Source organism: Caretta caretta, chromosome 22 (genome assembly GCF_965140235.1).
Source record: "Caretta caretta isolate rCarCar2 chromosome 22, rCarCar1.hap1, whole genome shotgun sequence".
In the NCBI taxonomy this organism is placed as follows: Eukaryota; Metazoa; Chordata; order Testudines; family Cheloniidae; genus Caretta; species Caretta caretta.
The window spans coordinates 15,228,521-15,248,431 of NC_134227.1; the positions used below are offsets into that span (position 1 = coordinate 15,228,521).

A 19,911-nucleotide genomic window follows, 5' to 3' on the forward strand; every position below is an offset into this window, starting at 1 on the left:
ACTAGGGTGACCTGACTGCAAGAATGAAAAATTGGGACGGGGGTGGGGGGTAATAGGAGCCTATATAAGAAAAAAAAAAATAGGGACTGTCCCTATAAAATCGGGACATCTGGTCACCCTAGGTCCCGCAGTGTTGCCAACTCTTGTGATTTTCTTCACAGTCTCACAACACTTGTTTTTTTCTTAAAGCCCCAGTTCATGGAATCAAGAAATGACAGGAACTTTCCTTCAATAATAATAATAAATAATAAAAAACATACCAGTCCTAATGTTTGCAGACGTAAGTTTGAAAACATGATCTGATTGCGCTCTAAAGTCTCCACACCCAAAAAGAAGCCCACATTTATTTTATTTGTTACAAATCTAATAATTTTTAAGGCAATCTCACAATTTTAGGGTAAGGTGACCAGATGTCCCGATGTTACAGGGACAGTCCTGATACTGTGGGGCTTTGTCTTATATAGGTGCCTATTACCCCCCCATCCTGATTTTTCACACTTGCAAACTGGTCACCCTATTTTAGGAACCTGACCCATCATTTTTGAATGTTGAGTTTGGCAATACTGTGTTAACGTCTGTCTGCTTAAAATGCCTTTAAACATGTGGCTACCTCACAGCAGCAATGATGTCTGTCCCTTGGAACAAGATGAAAGACTAAGACACCATGAAGCTCGACTGTTTGCCTTCAGATAGGTGGTGATCCCACATGTAACAGCACATCTTTTGCCATACCTGAATTTTACTTTGAAAAACATGTTCAAACAAATCCCAAAACTCCCTGTGAAAACTCAGTCACAACTGCCATTTTTCACTTGATTTAATGTCTGAACCAGCGATGACCCTGAGGCAAATGCTCAGAACTTTCCCAGTGTCCCAGAACCCCAGAGCCATTTGGATCAAAATCCAAATTAGCATCTTGGGGCTAATTTCTAATCAAAGCCGTGAGATGGGCATGGTACAGTGCAAAGCTATACTGTAGCCAAGATCTATTTGGAACAGAGCCTCATTTAGTAACAGTTCCATGAAACTGGGCTTAATTTTGAGTTTGTAAGGAACCCCCAAAACAGGTGAGTTTCATAATGACTCACAGTGCCCTAATATTAACACAGTGCATGTAAATGTAATGCTTTGTCTGGCATTACCCAGTCTTCCTTTTTCTTGATGTCAGATGCACGTAAGGATCTTGATTCCCTCTAGCGGTCCAAGTTAGGATTTTTTTTGTAATGGTGAACGGTTCAAGACAATCAAGGTTCAGAACCAGTTCACTAACCTAATTGTGCCATGCCTGCTTTACGGAATATCATGCTTTTATTTCCCGAGCTTGACTTCTTACTTTCAGTACTGCAATCACACTGAACTCATCCTTTGGGGTTCGGGAGAGTCTCCCATTACATCACTCATCAGGGACCAGTCTGGCTGCCAGGAGTGGCATTAATGTAAAGGCTGGAAGGCTACAGGCTGAAATGCAAGCTATTGGGTCATGGAAGTGTAAAAGAAGAAGGAAGTAAAGAAGGAAGCACTCTCAAGCCCCAGGGGGTGCACAGGGGACTGTGGTGTGCACATGTGGGGAACATTCATGGGGCTTAGACTATTTATACTTTGGAAATAAAGCCTCTTGTGAATTTAGTCTTGACAGCTCAGTGGAGACCAAAGTAACCTGTTCTTTGAGCTCAAACACTGGGGCGAATCTAACCTGATGTCAATTAACATGTGCCACTTTTAATCAGATACAAAGTGTCCAGTAAGCAAAAGTACTGCATTTTCTTTGTTACTATGAAGCAATGAGTCCCCCAAAATCAGGCCCAGCTGAACCAGTGAGTTCATAGTTGTTTCCTTCCTCTTGGTCACTGATCACCGGTTTCTGTCTTTCAGCTTCCTGTTTAGTTTGGATGTCTGGGGCTCAAACGGAGTTTAAGAGGGTGGCTGAGGAAAACGTCACTCTGCCCTGTCACCACCGTCTGGGCCTCCTGGAGCCAAGAAGCCTGGATATTGAGTGGCTGCTGCATGATTCCAAAGCCGACCAAAAAGCGGTAGGTCTCTGTTCAGCCACAATTAGCATCCACCAAGAAGAAGCCCTGTTTCCTTGTTGTACTGAGGGGAAGAACTTATTCACGTAGGTTGGTATCAACACTAGCCTATAAACTGGCAATCCTCCTAGTGGAAACGGGCACACAGGAGGAAATGAGAATGAATCTCTCATCTGCCAGTAGCTGCTCGGCTACTCGTAGCCTCTCTTTGGAAAAAGAAAAAAACAGTCCAACACAGAGCAATGGTTCAAAAACATATAGGAAGCTTTGCTTATGGAAAAATTAACACACCAATTACATATCCATCAAAATGGACAAAGGACAGATAGAAACATAGAAAAGTGGTTACCTTTTATTCAATTCTCAGATAAAGTACATTCACCTGCAGATAAAGCCAGCACACCTATCCAATTGTTTTAAATACTAACGTAGACATGCCTGGTCTGTTAAATATGTGTATATTGAGATTTCACTCAGCTTAACAAAATCACTAGAAATGACATTGGTGTTGTAATGATGCTCACTCTAGGACAGGGTAACATCATGTTAAAATGAAAGATCTGACGATGTTATACCAATAAAATAAAAACCAGCAGGATCTTATTAAAGGGGAAAAGGCAAAATGCCACATTTATTGTGAATACAGAAAGAATCATAGTAAACAGTTAGTTATAGCTATAACATTCCATTAAATTTCATATTTATTCACACATTCATTCACACACACGCACACACACACACACATGTTCTGCAAGGTTGTTATCATAGTTACCAGCCTTAGAGTTGCTCATGCCAAGCCACTGGCCAGGTGGCCTGGACATGAGGAAGGAGGAGGGCCTTGTCAGATGCACATCTGATGCTCCTGGAAGTTGGTTTGCAGAATCAGACCCCAAAGTTCTCACTTTCTAGAGTCCATTTTTATAGGAATTTCTTCCTATGCCAGTCTGTGGGAATTGCTTCATCATGCCGTTGCTGAATCAATCAGCAGATAGCACATTCCTGACGGCTCCGTGCTGCCAGATGTTATCTTGTTCTTTGGTTCTCCCATTCTTGAGGCTGTTGGGTGGATTCCAGTCTGCCCTCCAGGGGTCCTCTGGTTATTTCCACTTGACACCTTCTTCAGCCGATGGACACTGGATTCTGAGGCTGGCACCTCCCTGATCATTCAGTTATTATCCACACCAAGCAGCCATCCACATACATCCTCTATCTCTATTTTAATCACAATTGTTAACAAAGCGAGATGAATACAACAAAAGGGCGGGGAGTCTCTGGGTGCTGTTTCTGTTGTTACAGAGTATTGCTTTGAGTCTCTCTCTGTGTGAGTAGTAGTTGTTACAAAGAATTGCTTTGAGAACAGACTCTGTCTTAGAATGTACTAACACAATTAGCAGCTTGCAAGTTTCACACAAAGAGGGAGAGAAACAGTACCAAAAACCAAGAGACCTTTTAATTAGTAATACCCTGGAAATTAAATTATGGGGAATCAAACTCATTTGTGATTTTAATATAGAACTTCTTTAATATGATCCAACAACGACTCCATTCCTGTATAATGTTTCTGTAAACAAAAGCTAACAGCTATAATGGTTGTCTTGTTTCTGATATTGACATGGCAAGTATTTGTAAATTTATTAAAATTTCCCAAATAAAAAATAATTTAAAAATAAATTAAAATGGGGATGTTAAAATTTCCCTATTTCACAGAGGATAAATCTGTTAAAAGTGTAATGGACTCATATATTCCTGTAATGGGGGCGGAGAGCGTATAAGTACCTACAGTAAATGGATGGAAGTGTAGTGCTGTTTCTACCAGTGAAAAGGGTAAGCAGCACCCAATGTAAATCACACTACACCAGTATAAACTGTGTCTATACTAGGGGTCTGTACCAGTGCAGCTAGACTGGTGATTGAAATCCCAGCATAGACAAGGGTTTTCTAAACTGAACCATGACAGAGTTTTTAGAGGGATTAAACTCTGAGTACAGGAATAAAGCTCAGTGCAACCATAACTGAATAAGTACCAACATCTCCATAATTACTAATAACCAAAGTAATTGCCAGATAGAAATCCTATTTTGCAAGCTGACCTGGTTTCAAATATGAGTCTCTTGTGATTCGTTTGTTTGGTTGAGCTGTATAGTACAGTGACTGGTTCGACTGACTGATTGGTGGCTAACTCCCCCTTTTAGGTTATTACCTACTCTGGAGGCAACGTGTATAATGACCTGAATGAGGGGCAAAAAGGTCGTGTTTCCTTCACCTCCAATTTCCTAGCTGGAGACGCCTCCTTACACATTGTGTCTCTGCAGCCAAGTGACGCGGGGCAGTACACGTGTAAAGTTAAAAATGCCGGGCAGTACGAGTGGTATCGCATCACCCTGATTGTTCTAGGTAAGGTCGTTTTGTTGTTTTTCAAAAGAAAACACACTAGACTTAATTCCTTGAAGCAGATTTTGCTTCAGCACAGAACCTACGCACCTGAATTGCTCCCAGTATCTCACGATCAGGTTTCACATTCAAGTTTCACATTTGCCTTTGCATTCTCCAGTGAAGGACAGAGACTAGAAGAGGCCGAAAATACTGTTTGGAAGTCATCACAGCCAACTGAAGGATAGCATAAAACATTCTTTCTGATTTGATCACAAAAGTTAACATGCCATTGTGGCTGAGTTGGTGATGACCCCATACAGCGTTCGAGCAGAGAACTCTGGGTTCAGATCCCAGTACCAGGAACTGGCCACATGTCTGATGGGAACAAGATGCTGGAGCTGCCATTGTTTCCTCCCTGACTGAAGGCTTTCAGTTTGGGTTTTCACTTAGTATACAGTTAATAAAACAAATAAATAATAAGGATGCAGGGCCCCCAACAGACAGTGGGGGAAAGGAGGATGAACAGACAGACGGAAGGAAGCAGTGAAGGAGAAGAGGGTGGATCACAGGGCATTCAGGGAATGAAGAGCACTTAAAGCAGAATCCAGACTAACAGCCGTGTTAGTCTGTATTTGCAAAAAGAAAAGGAGTATTGTGGCACCTTAGAGACTAACCAGTTTATTTGAGCATAAGCTTTCGTGAGCTACAGCTCACTTCATCGGATACATCCGATGAAGTGAGCTGTAGCTCACGAAAGCTTATGCTCAAATAAATTGGTTAGTCTCTAAGGTGCCACAAGTACTCCTTTTCTTAAAGCAGAATGTGATACAGAGGTTTGCAGTGTACTGAGCTCCTCCATGATGAGATTATGGGGATTAAGCCAAGGCACCTCACTTTCTGGGCTCTGCTAGGCATTCATGTGGGTGGTAGACAGTATCTAATTCCCAGAGGGGACAAGGATGGTGCTTTGGCCTCCTTTACTCTAGTGCAAATCCCAAGGAGGGAACTGGCACTGATGGCATGTCATGTTGCTTCTGTGCCCACAGGAGACATATTGAGTCCCTGTCCTCAGGCTGTGGTGAGAGTCATTGCTGTAAAGGGGTCAGAAGTAACGCCAATAAACAAGCAGCAGCGATATTGTGTGACACCCACCCAGAATGGCTAATTTGGAAAGGCAGCTTTCAGAAGCTGCTAGAAACAGTGTCCTCTTGCCCTCTGGCTATGAGCAGCCATAGAAAATATTGCCACTTGATATCCAGCTGGCAGGTTCTGCCCTATTTCCCTGGGGAATGCTCAGCTCTTATTAAACTCAGTTGTTGTTATTGTTGTTGGAGGTGAGGTTTCTAGCTTGCTTCCAGGGATGAAATCCTGGACCCACTGAAGTCAGTGGCAAAGCTCCCATTGAGTTCAGAAAGGGCAGGATTTCACACCAGATTCTTAGTTAACTTATGATCCAAACCCCCAACCTGTTTCTTCCAGAGAAACCTTCCAAGCCCAAATGCTGGGTGGAAGGCGAGCTTTTTGAAGGAAAGGAACTCTCCTTACAGTGCAATTCTGCCTCCGGCACAGCACCCATCTTGTACCAGTGGCAGCGCGTAAGTGACAAGGAAGGAAAAGTCGGACACTTGCCACCCACGGCACGAGTCAGTAAGTCATCCCAGGCCCCGTCCCAGTTCTCATGGTGTTCCAACAAACAAAAGAGCCACCCCTAAGGAAAAAGAAAGAGGCCTACCCTCTCTTCCTCCCTACTCCCAGCTCTGTCACTGGATGATCTTGTAACACTGGGCAAATACTGAATTGCTCTCAGCCTATTGCCCTGTCATTACAATAGAGGCTATTGAGTAGAAGTAGTGCAGTATGGAGAAAGAGCTCCAATCATAAGTCAGGGCCCCATTGTGCCAGGGCCCCATAACAAAAAGGACAGTCCCTGTCCCGAGGAGCTTACAATCTAAGTATTCAACTTTATTTGTTGAATGTCAACAATATGATCAATGATGATAATACTTCTCAGGGTGTTCTGAGGCCTAATTCATTGCTTTTAATGTGGGTTGACATCTTTGTATGATAGGCCCTATAGAAATGCAAACTATTTATTCTTAGCATTATTTATTTGTATTAAAATAACACACAGAAACCCCACCCCAAGATTGGAGCCTCATTGTACAAACATAGTGAGAAACAGTCTCTGCTGCAACGAGCCTGCAACTTAAATAGGTAAGACAAACAAAATGTTGGAGGGGAAAGAGAGAGAGAGACAGAGAGGTCAAGCAACTTGCCCAAGGTTACCCAGAAAGTCAGTGGCAGGGCTGGAAATACAATACAGTTCTTCTCTGTCCAAGTTCAGTGCTCTAACCACTGGACAACATTTCCCCTAATTTTTATGACTTCTTTATTTGTTTTGCTTCTTTTTGTTTCCATTTCAGACATTTCTAACCCTGGGCAAGTTCTAATGAAGAATCTCACACAGATGGTTACAGGGTTATACCAATGCACTGCCTACAATGAGGCTGGACAAGAGAACTGTGTTGTGCAGGTGACAGTACAGTGTGAGTATCAGAGGGTAGCGAGTATCCAGCGTGCTTTAACAATTAACAGTACCTCCAAAGAGTCTCCTGTGCTGATAAAAGCTGTTTCTGTGCAGGAGTAATGCCACACCTTTGGTTTAACCTGAATACTTGCATAATCTGAAGTAGCTCTTCCTTACTCATTATTGACTTTATGGGTTTACATAACATTTACTGGTATAACCTAGGGTTGTACAAAAATACTTCAGGTGCAGAAACCTGGCTTCCTTTGCCTCTGAGAAGGAAAGACTGGCAGAGCACTGGGAATAATGCTGAATTGCTGAGCTTCCAGAGCATTCAGGTGGTACATGTACTTACAAATTTACTGGCTGTATAATAGAGGACTATTAACTATAACACCCCAATCCAGAATTAAGCATCTGTCCCAATTAAGAGAGGAAGCTCTCTTAAAAACAGCCTGAAAAGACTTACTGTGAAACGAAATAACATGCTGATTAAAAATGACATTTGCCGCATTTCATTTCTAATCCATGTTTGACAACTTCTGCATAAAGACCAGAGATTAGGATGTCACACCTGGTTAACCACCTCAGCTGGAGTTGTGTGCGCGCCTGGAAAAGGGGCGGGATACAAGGCTATGGCTAGTATACTGCATTGTGTGTCCCAAGATCTATGTTTAGAAATTAATCAATCCACAGAACACATTTTTCCTGGGTTTTCAAAACTCAGGGTGTGTGTCCAATTCACAGGTGAGCTCAACAGCGAGGGTGGAGCTGGAACACCACTGGGATATACAAAAGGGGCCTGGTGTGAGCGTTCTCTGCATTTTGCAATTTATCCCCATCCCAGTCAGAAATTGCCTAAATCTGATGATGATGCAAAGATCATCTTTTCCCCCACACATTTGAAAATTGTGTGTATGTGGTGGTGGTGGTGGTGGTGGTGTTGGGGCACCAAGGGAAAGAGAGGCGACTTGTAAGGTGATGGATTGTTCAAAGGAGAGGGGGATTTGAGTTTTCCAGTTGACTGGCTTACTGGTGTTATCATAAATTGTACCACTGCACCTAGGGCAGAGGTGGGTAAACTACGGCCTGTGGGCCACATCTGGCCCGTGGGACCATCCTGCCTGGCTCTTGAGCTCCCAGCCGGGAAGGCTAGCCCCTGGCCCCTCCCCTGCTGCCCACCGCTGCCACGCCCCGCCGTGCGGGCAGCACGGCTGGCTCCAGCTGGGCTGCCAGCCCTGCTGCTCTGAACGGCATGGTAAGGGGGCGGGGAGTGGGGAAGTTGGATAAGGGGCAGGGAGTCCCGGGGAGGCAGTCAGGGACAGGGAGCAGTTGGATGGGGTGGAGGTTCTTGGGGGGTGGTGGGGAACAGAGGGAGTTGGATAGGCGTGGGAGTCCTGGGGGGCCTGTCAGCGGGCGGTGGTGTGGATAGGGGGTGGGTCAGTCAGCGGACAGGGAGGGGTTGGATAGGGGGTGGGGTCCCGGGGAGGCGGTTGGGGCAGGAGGGGGCAGTCCGGGGACAAGAAGCAGGGGGGGCTGGATGGGTGGAGGGTTCTGAGGGGGTCAGGAAGTGGGAGGAGGCAGATAGGGGGCGGGGGTCAGGCTGTTTGGGGAGGCACAGCCTTCCCTACCTAGCCCTCTATACAGTTTTGCAACCCTGATGTGGCCCTTGGGCCAAAAAGTTTGCCCACCCTTGACCTAGGGTGTTTTTTAAGACAAGTCAAGGATGCCCAGGGCATGGGGATAGGTGCCATTTTTAGCATTTCTATAAATCTAACGCCTTTTCTATACAAGAAATTTTCAATTGCTTAACTGAAGGTGTGATTTCTTTTTAAACCAATCTAGTTATATCAGTAAAAACCCGTGTGGACACACTGCAGTTTAAGAATGGCATATTTCGGTTTAGCTTAAACCTATACCTAATTCATTTAAAATAATCCAAAAATAAACCTGGTTTAACTGAAAAAAGAGTGTCCACACAGCCTTTTACATCAATTTAACTAAACCAGTTTAAAATCTCACTTTAAGTTAAACCAGCAAACTCTGTGTGTAGGCAAGAGTAAAGGAACAGGTTTAAGATAAACTAAACTAAGCCACTCTTAAATAAGAATTACCACACCGGGGTTTGCACTGACTCAACTCAATTGGTTTAAAAACCACTGTAAGTTAACTTGGTGCAACTCCGACATGTAGGCAAGGCCTAAATAATTGGATTAATTAAATAAATTCTGTCCTGACTCACACCCCATAATGCTTACATATTGATTGTTCAATGTAATTAGATATTAGGAAAAACTTTCTAACTAGGATAGTTAAGTACTGGAACAGGCTTTCAAGGAGGTTGTGCAACTCCCATCACTGGAGGATTTTAAGAACAGGTTGGACAAACACCTGTCAGAGATGGTCTAGGTTTACTTTGTCCTGTCTCAGCACAGGGAGGCTGGACTAGATGACATCTCAAGACCCTTTCCAGCCCTACATTTCTATTTCTGTGATTCCGTGAAATCTGAGTGATGCAGGAGAATGGGGCGTGGGGTGGAGTCTGGCTTTGTGACTCTGTGGAGAATCTACTAACACGCACATTTGTTTTCTGGGATAACAGATGCCCGAAGTGTTGGCATGGTCGCCGGAGCAGTGTGTGGGGTGGTGGTGGGAATCTCCCTGGTCTTCTTGAGTGTGTGGCTGACAAAAAGGAGGAAAGAAAAGAAGAGGTATGAAGAAGAAGAGGCTGCAAATGAAATCAGGTAAGTCTTTAGGCCCCCACATACCCAGCATGATCTCGGTTAACAGATAGTTTCCGTTGTCTGTCAAGTAACAAGCTAAAATCTCTACGAACCTTGTGTTAAGAAGCTTGACTTTACACCCACCAGCATGTAAATAGTCATTAAGACGCTTCGAGACCATTTTGTGGAGATCTTGCAGTGAAAATAAAATACAGAGATATAAAACGCTGTGTTCCAAGGGCAGATCTAAGATAAAATACAACCCACTCACTCTCTGACTCATTCACTCACACACAGTTTCCACCCCTCCCTAAGCCTTTATTTATCTCTTTCCTAAACTGAATTCAGATGGAACTTCCTTTAACTTCTTAACTGTTTGAATGGTTTATTTTCAACTCCAATTCCTGTCTGTAGGACAGGGATGTTCCTGCAGTCTCTCTGGCTGTGATGAACACCCTTCCTTTTTTCTGGCTTTAGCACTGAGTGAAAGAATTCTCCCAGCATGAGAGTGGAGACTGAAGTTCTACCCAGTGCTGATGTAACACCACTGCTGATACACGGTTGATGTACTCATAATGGGTACATAATGAGGCCAACAGAAGTTAGTCCCTACCAGAACTTGCCCGAAGTTCTCAGTAGAGAAATTCCTGGAAAAGGAAATGTATTTCAGCAAGATGTGCCCTTGGAGAACACCTCACTTTCTTTCACCCTTAATTCTGATTATTAAGGAGTCCTTGCCCTCACTTGACATCCATTTAACGGTAGGCAGGGGTCTGTATAATCCATTCAGCAGTGGATCTCTCTGCCCTTTGACAGGTCAGGACAGCTATTAAAATGCCTGTATGATGGAATTAAGCTGCTTACTTTACTAAGCCCCAGCCTACAGACTGATTCCTGGCCTGTTTTCTCTGCTTCAACCCTTCGCTTTCCATTTCCCTTCCACCTTTTGTTTCAGTCCCAGCTTCTGGCTCTTGCTAAATCATCTTTTTACCCATCTCTCCCCACTCTGCTTCATCTTCTTCCTTTTTTACATGCCTGACTGTGGACCTCTTTACACCAGTAGCATTTATTAGTACTGCATGACTGGCCCCATTGGTTTCTGCTCACATAAGTAAGTACTTATTCATGCTGAGTGGGGATTGCAGAATGAGGCCATCAGTACCTGAACTCTTTGCACATAACCTCTGCACTAATTCCAGAGATCTCAAAGCCCTTTACAGATACAAATAAGTGATAAAACCTTGTGAGGTATGAGTTGTTAAATGCATTTTACAGCTAGGTCAGCTGATAAATGGAGAATTTAAGGTACCTGCCACAGTGTCACACAGCAAGTCAGATGTCAAATGGAATAGAATTCAGGAGTCCCTGCACCCTGATCAAACCACTAGGCTATTTATCTCTTTTACAAATGATACAGAATCTTAAGAAGTATCTCCTGATCTTAGTGGCAACTCAACATGGTATAATCTGTGGGTGTGACTATTCCTGTTCTCATGGTATTTTAATTCTGCCATCTCTCGTGTTTGGTTGCAGAGAAGATGCAGAGGCTCCAAAAGCCCATCTAGTCAAACCTGGCTCCTCTTCCTCTGGCTCCAGAAGCTCACGTTCAGGCTCCTCCTCAACCAGATCAACAGCCAACAGTGCCTCTCGCAGCCAACGGACTTTGTCCACGGAAGCCACCCCCCATATAACTCCTCCTCAGTACAGCCGGGTGGAGACAGAGGGAAGGGAAATTGGTCCAAAGAAAGTTAACCATGCCACCCTGGTGAAAATGGGAGCCACCCCAGTCATGCTGCCTGCTCAGAGCAGGGCCTTCCAGACCGTTTGACTGCTCACCTGCTATTCTGAGACTCCAGCCATCCAGAACTACTGTACACGCCACCAGCCATATAAGAATTATTAGATTAGCTTATTTTCCTGGGTAGTTTTTTTTTTTTAACCACTTCTGATTATTCACTCCACAAGAAGCCCTCAACTTCATCTCTTTCTGCATATTCCTATAGTGTGGTTCAGACATTGACTTTTTATTTTTTTTAAAGAGTCCTGAAGTTGGAGAAAAAAGGGGGCTTTATTTTGTAGTTAATATTAAAAAAGGGAATGTTGGGTACTCTGAAAATATAGCTGAAAATTTGGACAGCTGAGCACTGTGAAAATTAAGTGTAATGTTCTGGGGCCTGGAAACAAATCTCAGGATTTTTTTAAAAAGGGATCAAGAGAGGCACAAGACATAAAATATTCCAGAGGGGTTTTGAAAAAAATCTTTTGTACAGGTTTTTGAGAAACTGGTAAATGAGCCATTCTCTTGTCCTCCGAGGCAGTATCTTAGGTGAGGATAGTCCTCTGATCACCTTCAAAGGGAATTGTCAGCTGCTTCATATTTTTGCATTACGCCTTTTAGCAAAATAACTGTAGGAGCAAAAAGTCAACCCAAACAGCAAATAATAACTCAAATCAGTATTGAGAAGCAGCAGTAATATAACAGATAGAAATAACCTTTGTGCTGAAGAAAGGACCTTCATTGTTAGGGGATGCAGGTACAGTAATTGCAAGAGGAAACTGAAGACTGAGTGAATATCGACATGGCCCCACTGTAAAGGAGCCCGATACTGCTCTTATTAACACCAATATTAATCACCAAAAGGTACTGAAAAAGGTAAAATCAGTCTATGTGAGATCATAATCAGGCCCCGAATTCCAAATAAAGGAGGTCTCTTGTGAGGTGAGGGCTAGTGATTGAATAGCATAGAAAGCCTTGGAGGATGAACTTGGAGAGTGCCCTTCTTGGTACCAGAGATGATGATGCACATGTCTGGGGTGAGCAGTATTGCAGAAGCCTTGTAAACAGTCCCACAGCTGAATGAACAATGCGGTGGAATTGTCTCGCATACTTCCAAGTAAGGGCTGAGGTGCATTGGTGGAGCATGCTGTGAGGCAAGCACACAGGGAATAGACAACCAATTTAAAACTAATTTGAAATCAAATACTTTTGTTATACAATCCTTAATTCACCTGTGGAACTCAATGTCACATGATATTACTGAGGTAAGAAAATAGCATGACTCCAAAAAGTATTCAACATTTACAAGAAACAGACAAATTATATTAGATAGGATAAACAGTAATAGGGGATAAAAACCCTCATTCTTCGACTTGTAAATTTTAGGGCTAAACTTCCCCTGCAGGCAGATTATTCCATAATTGCCCAGCATGGTATTTACTGCATCTTCTTCTGAAGCACTTGGTACTGGCCACTGTCAGGCACAGGAAACTAGATCAGATGGACCGTTGGTCTGATCCAGCAAATCATATGTTCCTGTGTTCCTAAATTCAGGACTTAATAATTATGGTAACTGAGTTTTACACTTACCAATGGGAGAGGGTTTTCTCCATCCCATGGAAGAAGTCCATTGGAAACATACTGGTACTGTACAGAGAACTGAGCAAGTATGAATCTGTAAGTCTTTCATTGGAGGGTTTAAAGTTAACCTCCTTTTCTGACAGAGGCCAAGTATTTTAGACTCTTTGATGGAGACTTTAGAAAATAATTGCTTGTGATGTCCCCAGAGGCACCAAAACCTGATCAAACACAAACTTCTGAATGTTTCTTCTATCAGGAGATAGAGTTCCATAGCCATTTGGGGGAATCCATGAGGAATTTTAGATGGCCTATATTCTTGGAGAACTTCACTTTCTAATAACAGTAACCAACCCCCTTAATCTTCACATGCAAAAATATTCACTTCCCTCCCTTACTCAAAATACAATATTACCACTCTCAGAGGTGCAACATATCAGCGTTGTTGTGCAAGGGAAACAGTCTGGAGTCACACATCTAATCTTGAAAGCCCGTTGCAAAAGCCTAAATTATATTATCTTTTGGTTAGATCTTCTGCTTTCATACTGCAGTGCAGGTTGCTGGCCACGATATTGTTTCACTTACAATCTTTTCATTACTAGCCAAAATGCAAAGATGTTTCTCACTGACCTACCCCTTCATAAGCAGGTGGTTGAAATTAGGAGTTTGTCTATAGGTGCAGTTGCACCCATTTAACTAAGCCTGTGCTTTAAAATTAGTGCAGTTAAACCAGTGCAAAAGACTTAAATCAACATTATACCTAGTTTGTATTGATTTAGCTCAAGTTGATTAGGAGCAGGTTGAAGCTAAACTGAAATACGCCAGTCTTAAACCAAAATGAGTGTTTATCCACGGGTCTGCACCAGTTTAGCTAATGGGTTGTCTACACTTAAATTCTTCCATCGACCTAGTGCAGCCTACACGGAGATTTAGGTTGGCTTAATTACGCCGCTCAGGGGGTGTGGATTTTTCACACCCCTGAGCGACAAAGTTATGCCGACCTAATTGTCTCGTGTAGACCAGGCCGAAGTTGGTTAAAAAAAACGATTTAAGTTAAACCAGTGCAACCTGTGTATGTAGTGGGATAAGCAGGACTTTTTAAGTAGTGCATAGCTTTTGTGTTGGCCCTCTGCACAGAGATGAATCTCACCAGTTGTTGTTTAAATGATGACAAAAGGCTACAATTTCACCCAGCATACCCTCACTAAATTCTAAGTCATTGCTGGGAACATGTATTTCATATAAGTAAGTATTGTACTAACTTCCTCATTACAGACATCTATAACTGAGCACCCAAAGGCTTATTACCAGAGAATGGAGGTTAAGGATTCGAAAAGCCGAGTTGGCTGAGCCAATCTAGATACAAGATACTGTATATTCTTTTTGAGCCTTTACTTGTTCTTCTAGATTCCCAGCTAAACTTGCCATTCTTTTATTGAAACTAGCAAAGTACAAGCCATGATACTGCTGTTCAGACCAGATACCAACGATCTTACAGGTTAAAATGAAATCAACAGTGAACTTCATTGCTAAATATGAAACCAAAAAGAAAAAAGCTAACTAAACAAAGGGAATGTGAGGAAAAGATTATTTAAAAGGATCATAAGCATTTCATTTTCAAAGGGACATTTTCTGAGTTCATCATGGTACAATCAGGAGTTTTCAAAGGGAAACAATTCAGTTAACCATAAACCAAACTTTTTGTAAAATATTGTATTTAAGGCATTTACTGTTATGATGTATACCAATTATTGCTATAATGTGATTGCTTGCATTCTTACGTAGTTTTCTTTGGTTTCTCAGTGGCTAAACTGAGTTTACTTCTCTCTTCTAGTAACTGTTATAATTGGTGTACTTATCCTGTGTCTGAGCAACACAGAGGAAAACAAATATTTATTATAGATTCCTTTGAATCAACAATTTAATAAAACTATTTGGGGTTTTTTGTTTTTGTTTTAATAAAGATGCTGCACTTAAAAAGTCTGCAGTTGAATTAAACTAGTAAAAATGCTCTACTTTCTGAGCTTTATTACACTATACACAATCAAGCAAGACATCAAGCAAAAGCCCTGCATTGGTAAAAGAGTGTCTTGAAACTAATAATTATTCTGTACTTACAGCGTTTGGTGCTTTAGAAATCCTGAGGAAATCACAGTTCCTGCCCCTGACCTTACAGTCTAAACTAAACACATTACATAAACAGAAAAGGAGTACTTGTGGCACCTAAGAGACTAACAAATTTATTTGAGCATAAGCTTTCATGAGCTAAGTGAGCTGTAGCTCATGAAAGCTTATGCTCAAATAAATTTGTTAGTCTCTAAGGTGCCACAAGTACTCCTTTTCTTTTTGCGGATACAGACTAACACGGCTGCTAGTCTGAAACCTGCCATTACATATAAACAGGAAATGAAATCCTGGCCCCATTGAAATCAATACGAATTTTGCCATTGATTTGAATGGAGGTAGGATTTCACTGATGGTATTTAGGTTGAGGGTGCAAATTTCAAACTAATAAGGTACGGTAGATATTGTGAGTAGGGACAAATACTGTTCACAATAAAGACAACCACAGAAATTCACCCTTACACCCGAACATTTCACATTTCACTGGGATCTACTAAACTGTGTGCAGGATGACAATAAAACCCTTAAAAACTAACTGATTTCCATTGCAAAGATTCTGGTTTTTCCTGCTTGCTTGGAAGTTTTATGCAAAGGTATGCAGTTGGCATTCTCTTAACCACATTACACAGGGTGTGACATTTTTCACAACCCTGATTGATGTAGCTAGGATAATCTAACTTTTAGATGTGGACCAGGCCTCAGATCCTACAGAACTGCAAATGATAAAATTAAATGCAACAACGACAATCCATTGCCATCAGTGAAGCCTCACAAAACCCTAGACGCTAACAAAATAATTAGGTTTGACCAAATCGTGAGGTCCTTATTCAAGGCAAAATTCTGCACTGTGTCCTGCAGGGGTTGCAATGTGGCTGGAGGCCTCAGGAGGAATGCCAGGCTCCTAGAGTGTGTACCCCAGAGGGGGTGCAGTATGCTCTCTGCTCCACACCCAACCAGCTCTGTTGAGGTGAAGGACCCTGGCTCACTTTCCCTGTCCTCACCTTTTCAGACAGCTGAGTGAGGGGAGGGTGGCGGAGCTAGTGTGGAGCAGAAAAAATGTTATTAAACAGAACTCTGAAGCTGTCCTTGTGCACAGGGGAGGGAAAGCAATTTGAACCCTCTCCCACTGCATATCAATGCAGGGACTGGAGAGAATCTGGCCCTCTAGTTCCTACTCAGGCAGACTCCCATTGACTTTATTATGGAGATTTTTACTTCATTTAAAGAATCTAAACAATTCACAGTAACACTGAGCAGGCCTGACCTTGTTTATGATATTATGACATTCTGGGGTGCAATCCAGACCAGAGAGGGGCTGTGTCACCCTTGCCCTGCAACCTGGGGTGTCTCACAGTGCTTTCCTGCTGTAGCACCCTCTTGTGCAACTCAAACAGCCTGCCAGCATGCAGGTCACACCCTGAGTGTCTGTGTATAGCCACAACCCTAGTCCAGCACCTCTGACCCCAGAAGCCTGTCAGCAAACACCAGCCACACTCTGGCTTCCAGCAGCCCTGGTTACTATTTGCAGGGTGACCCCAACAAACTCCCAGTATCAGATATCCCCCCCAAAATGTATACTCTGCACTGTCCGACCCTCTCCTGGACAGTTCAGATATTTTAGGTCCATTGCCCCTGCTAAAGGGATCAATATCCAACAGTCTGATACTTTAAATAGAGTTACCCCACAGCCCAGCTTAACCACACCACTGGATTAGTTTTGATTAAAGAATGAAGCAAGTTTATTAACTACAAAGAGATAGGTTTTATGGGAATGCACATGTGAGCATTAAAGCCAGACATGGAGACAAGAGAAATAAGCAAGAGAAGCTTACAAAGAATTAAAATGTGGGATTGAAAAGATCCCATTGAGGCCAGATTTTCCTCCATGGAGAAAACTCTGCATTACCCTAAAGCAACCCCTTCTGACAAATATAGGGCCAGTTTTCCTCTGACAGTTCATTTGATCTGATGCAGGGAATTAAGGTGTGGGGGGAAATTGGAGGATCTTCACCTGCTCCCCTGCCAAAGGATAAAAAGGAAGGCTGCAGTTTGACCCTCATTGCTAGAAGAGTTTTATTATATTGCGAGATATTCCTTGAAGTAAACAGCTAAGTACATTTTTAAAAGGCATTAGCCGATGTATTATAAATAACAACAGCATTTGCAGTTGCTAGGATAAAAATTACAAGTACTGTCAATTGTTTCAGGACATAAAATGATCACCAGCTGGTTTAGGAAACAACTACCATTCTCCCCGGTGGTACTGTATTGCACTACGTTGTGGAGGTTTTTATGTCTTCCTCTGAATCATGTAGCACTGGCCACTGTTGGTGATAGAATACCTGATAAGCCCACTGACCTATTTTGCTATGAAAAATCCTATTGTATATTAGATAGCAAAGTACATTATGTAGGGGAACAGGATTACACCTTTCAACAAAACATCCAGAATTGGCCACTGTCTGAGGCTGAATATCAGACAAAATGGACCTCAAAAAGTTCTGGTGTGGCATACTCTAATGTTCCATAATAGAAGATTGAATAACTAGACACATTTGTTTTGCCTCCCTCTGAAGCATTCAGCATTGGACACTATTGGAGACAGCATAGCAGACAAAATGGACTATTCACCTATTCCAACACATGGAAGCAGTAATAATGATAGCTAGATTATCTACACTGCTTTTCATTAAATTGCAGAGTGTTTTACAAAAGAGGTCAGTATCATTTCCCCTCTTTTACAGAAAAGGAAACTGAGGCATGAGATGCAGTGACTTGCCCGAGGTCACCTGGTAGGCCCGTGGCAGAGCCAGAAAGAGAAACCAGGTCTCCTGAGTCCCAGTCTAGTGCTCTAACCACTGGACAACACTGCGTCCCATATGGTCTGGTATTATATGGTGAGATGCAAACAGTGCATGCTCTCCATTCAAATATTATACATTAGCCATTGTTGGAAATGAACCCATGCTACTTAGTCAACTGATTTATCCCTTTATGGAGAAGCCTGTGGTATAATATTGCAGAGTGGGATACATAGGAATTAAACAGCTGGGTCCTGGCCACTGGTGAAGACAGGATATTAGGTTAGATGAGCCAATGGCTGATCTGCCCTGTCAATACTTCTAGTCTGGCATGGTGGGTGAAGTATGTGATGGAGAGGTATGGTGATTACACTTTCTGTGAAGCAGTGTTACTCAATTTCTCAACGTGAAATTGTTTTGTGACTATTCCCTAAACATTTACTATTGAAAAGTAAAATAAACAAAACAAAAACAAACCAATGGTAATATATCTAACCTGAGCCTGTCCTTGTTTTCAAAGGTTGACAGGGAACACTTGTCCTTGAAGTGTATGGATAAGCAGGCAGTGGGAGAGGGGTTTATTTTTTTTTTTTTGCCTTTAATAATACATAGCTCTTATATACTAGTTTTCGTCAGCAGAGCTCAATACGCTTTACCAAGGAGCAACATTACCTCTATTTTAGGGATGGGGAAACTGCAGCACTGAGCGGTGATGTGATTTGGCCAACACCAGAACTAGCACCTAGGGCTCCCCAATTCCAGCCCAGTGCCTTATCCACTAGGCCACATTACCCCACCCGGTATGTGGCGCTGCTTTGGATTGTACTGGGGGATGCCTAAAACTCAGGCCAACCGAGCTACATCACTCATGGATGTGAGACGCTTGGCCCCCCTCTCCCTCAAGACGTGGCTATGCCAACCTATGCCCTGGTGTAGACAGGGCTCCGTGACAGAAGAATTCTTCCGAGCTGCCTGCCTCTGGTAGGGTCAAGGGGTACTGGAACAATGTTTATAGTGGGGGTGCTGAGAGCCATTGAACCAAACTGTAAATCCTGTGTATAATGGGAACCACTTCAAATCAGGGGGTGCAGTAGCACACCCCCCCCACACACACCTCCACCCCCCCCCACACACACACAGTTCCAGCACCTATGGGTGGGGACGGATTTCTACAGCGACTGAAGGACCCCTCCGGCAGCTGCAGCCTCTACACCACAGGCCGCCAGCGGCATGTTGCAGGGCATGAGCCGGGGAAGGGGGGGGGGGGGCCTTGGCATCTCCCGCCATACACAGGGGGGAGCAAGGGGGGGGGGCCTTGGCATCTCCCGCCATACACAGGGGGGAGCAAGGAGAGGTGCATCATGGGACGGGGAGAGGCACCCCCCCCCGGGGCTCCTGGGCATGGCTGTTGTGCGAGGGGGGGGGGGCTGCGGGTACGAGGCTTCCCCTGTGGCCCCCAGCCTGGGCGGCGCGCCCCTGATTGCGCCCCCTTTGGGCTCCCTGCCCCCTCCCCGCATGGCGAGAGCTAAGCCGCCATTTTGTTTCCCTTCCCCGCTCTCCCTCCGCGCCCGCATATGCAACCAGCTCGGGTAGTTCCGCGAGCGGATTGGTCTCTCGCTTCCTTCCCACTTTCGAAATATGCAAATGCCGCTACGCTGTGACACGATTGGTTACATTACCGGCCTTCCTTCCGCCTTCTCCCCACTGGCCGACGTGAAGTTCTCTTTATGCAAATAAAGCGGCAGCCTGGAGCTCTGATTGGATCCCGTCCTTCCCTCCGCTCCACCCCGTCCGGCGACTTGCCCCTTCCCTCGCCGGGCACGGGTGTGAAGGTTCGAGAACGCCGGCCGGCAGGCCCGCCTCCTTCCTGTGTGCGTCACTGAGGGGGCGTGCTCCGCTGAGCGCGATTGGCTCCTGCCGGGGGGAAGCACGGCAGGATTGGCCGGCTGGAGGCGAAGGGGGGCGTCAGTTCTGGAAGGTT

The 19,911-nt window shown here is 43.8% G+C and overlaps 1 protein-coding gene and 1 long non-coding RNA gene across 2 annotated transcripts in view; one reads left to right on the forward strand and one right to left on the reverse strand.

The window, feature by feature from the left end:
- CLMP (CXADR like cell adhesion molecule) overlaps positions 1-15,020 on the forward strand; it is a 71,667-nt gene extending 56,647 nt beyond the window's left edge. Inside the window, exons 2-7 of the mRNA XM_048827662.2 lie at positions 1,873-2,030; positions 4,220-4,421; positions 5,880-6,047; positions 6,824-6,946; positions 9,530-9,671; positions 11,184-15,020. Of these exons, the coding sequence (XP_048683619.1) occupies positions 1,873-2,030; positions 4,220-4,421; positions 5,880-6,047; positions 6,824-6,946; positions 9,530-9,671; positions 11,184-11,478 (1,088 nt within the window). The 3' untranslated portion in view covers positions 11,479-15,020. The remainder of the gene's footprint in view (positions 1-1,872; positions 2,031-4,219; positions 4,422-5,879; positions 6,048-6,823; positions 6,947-9,529; positions 9,672-11,183) is intronic.
- The window catches only part of LOC125625509 (uncharacterized), a 79,768-nt gene extending 59,957 nt beyond the window's left edge, over positions 1-19,811 (reverse strand). Inside the window, exon 1 of the long non-coding RNA XR_012665790.1 lies at positions 19,610-19,811. This is a non-coding gene — a long non-coding RNA (uncharacterized LOC125625509). The remainder of the gene's footprint in view (positions 1-19,609) is intronic.
- Between the last annotated feature and the right edge of the window lie 100 nt (positions 19,812-19,911).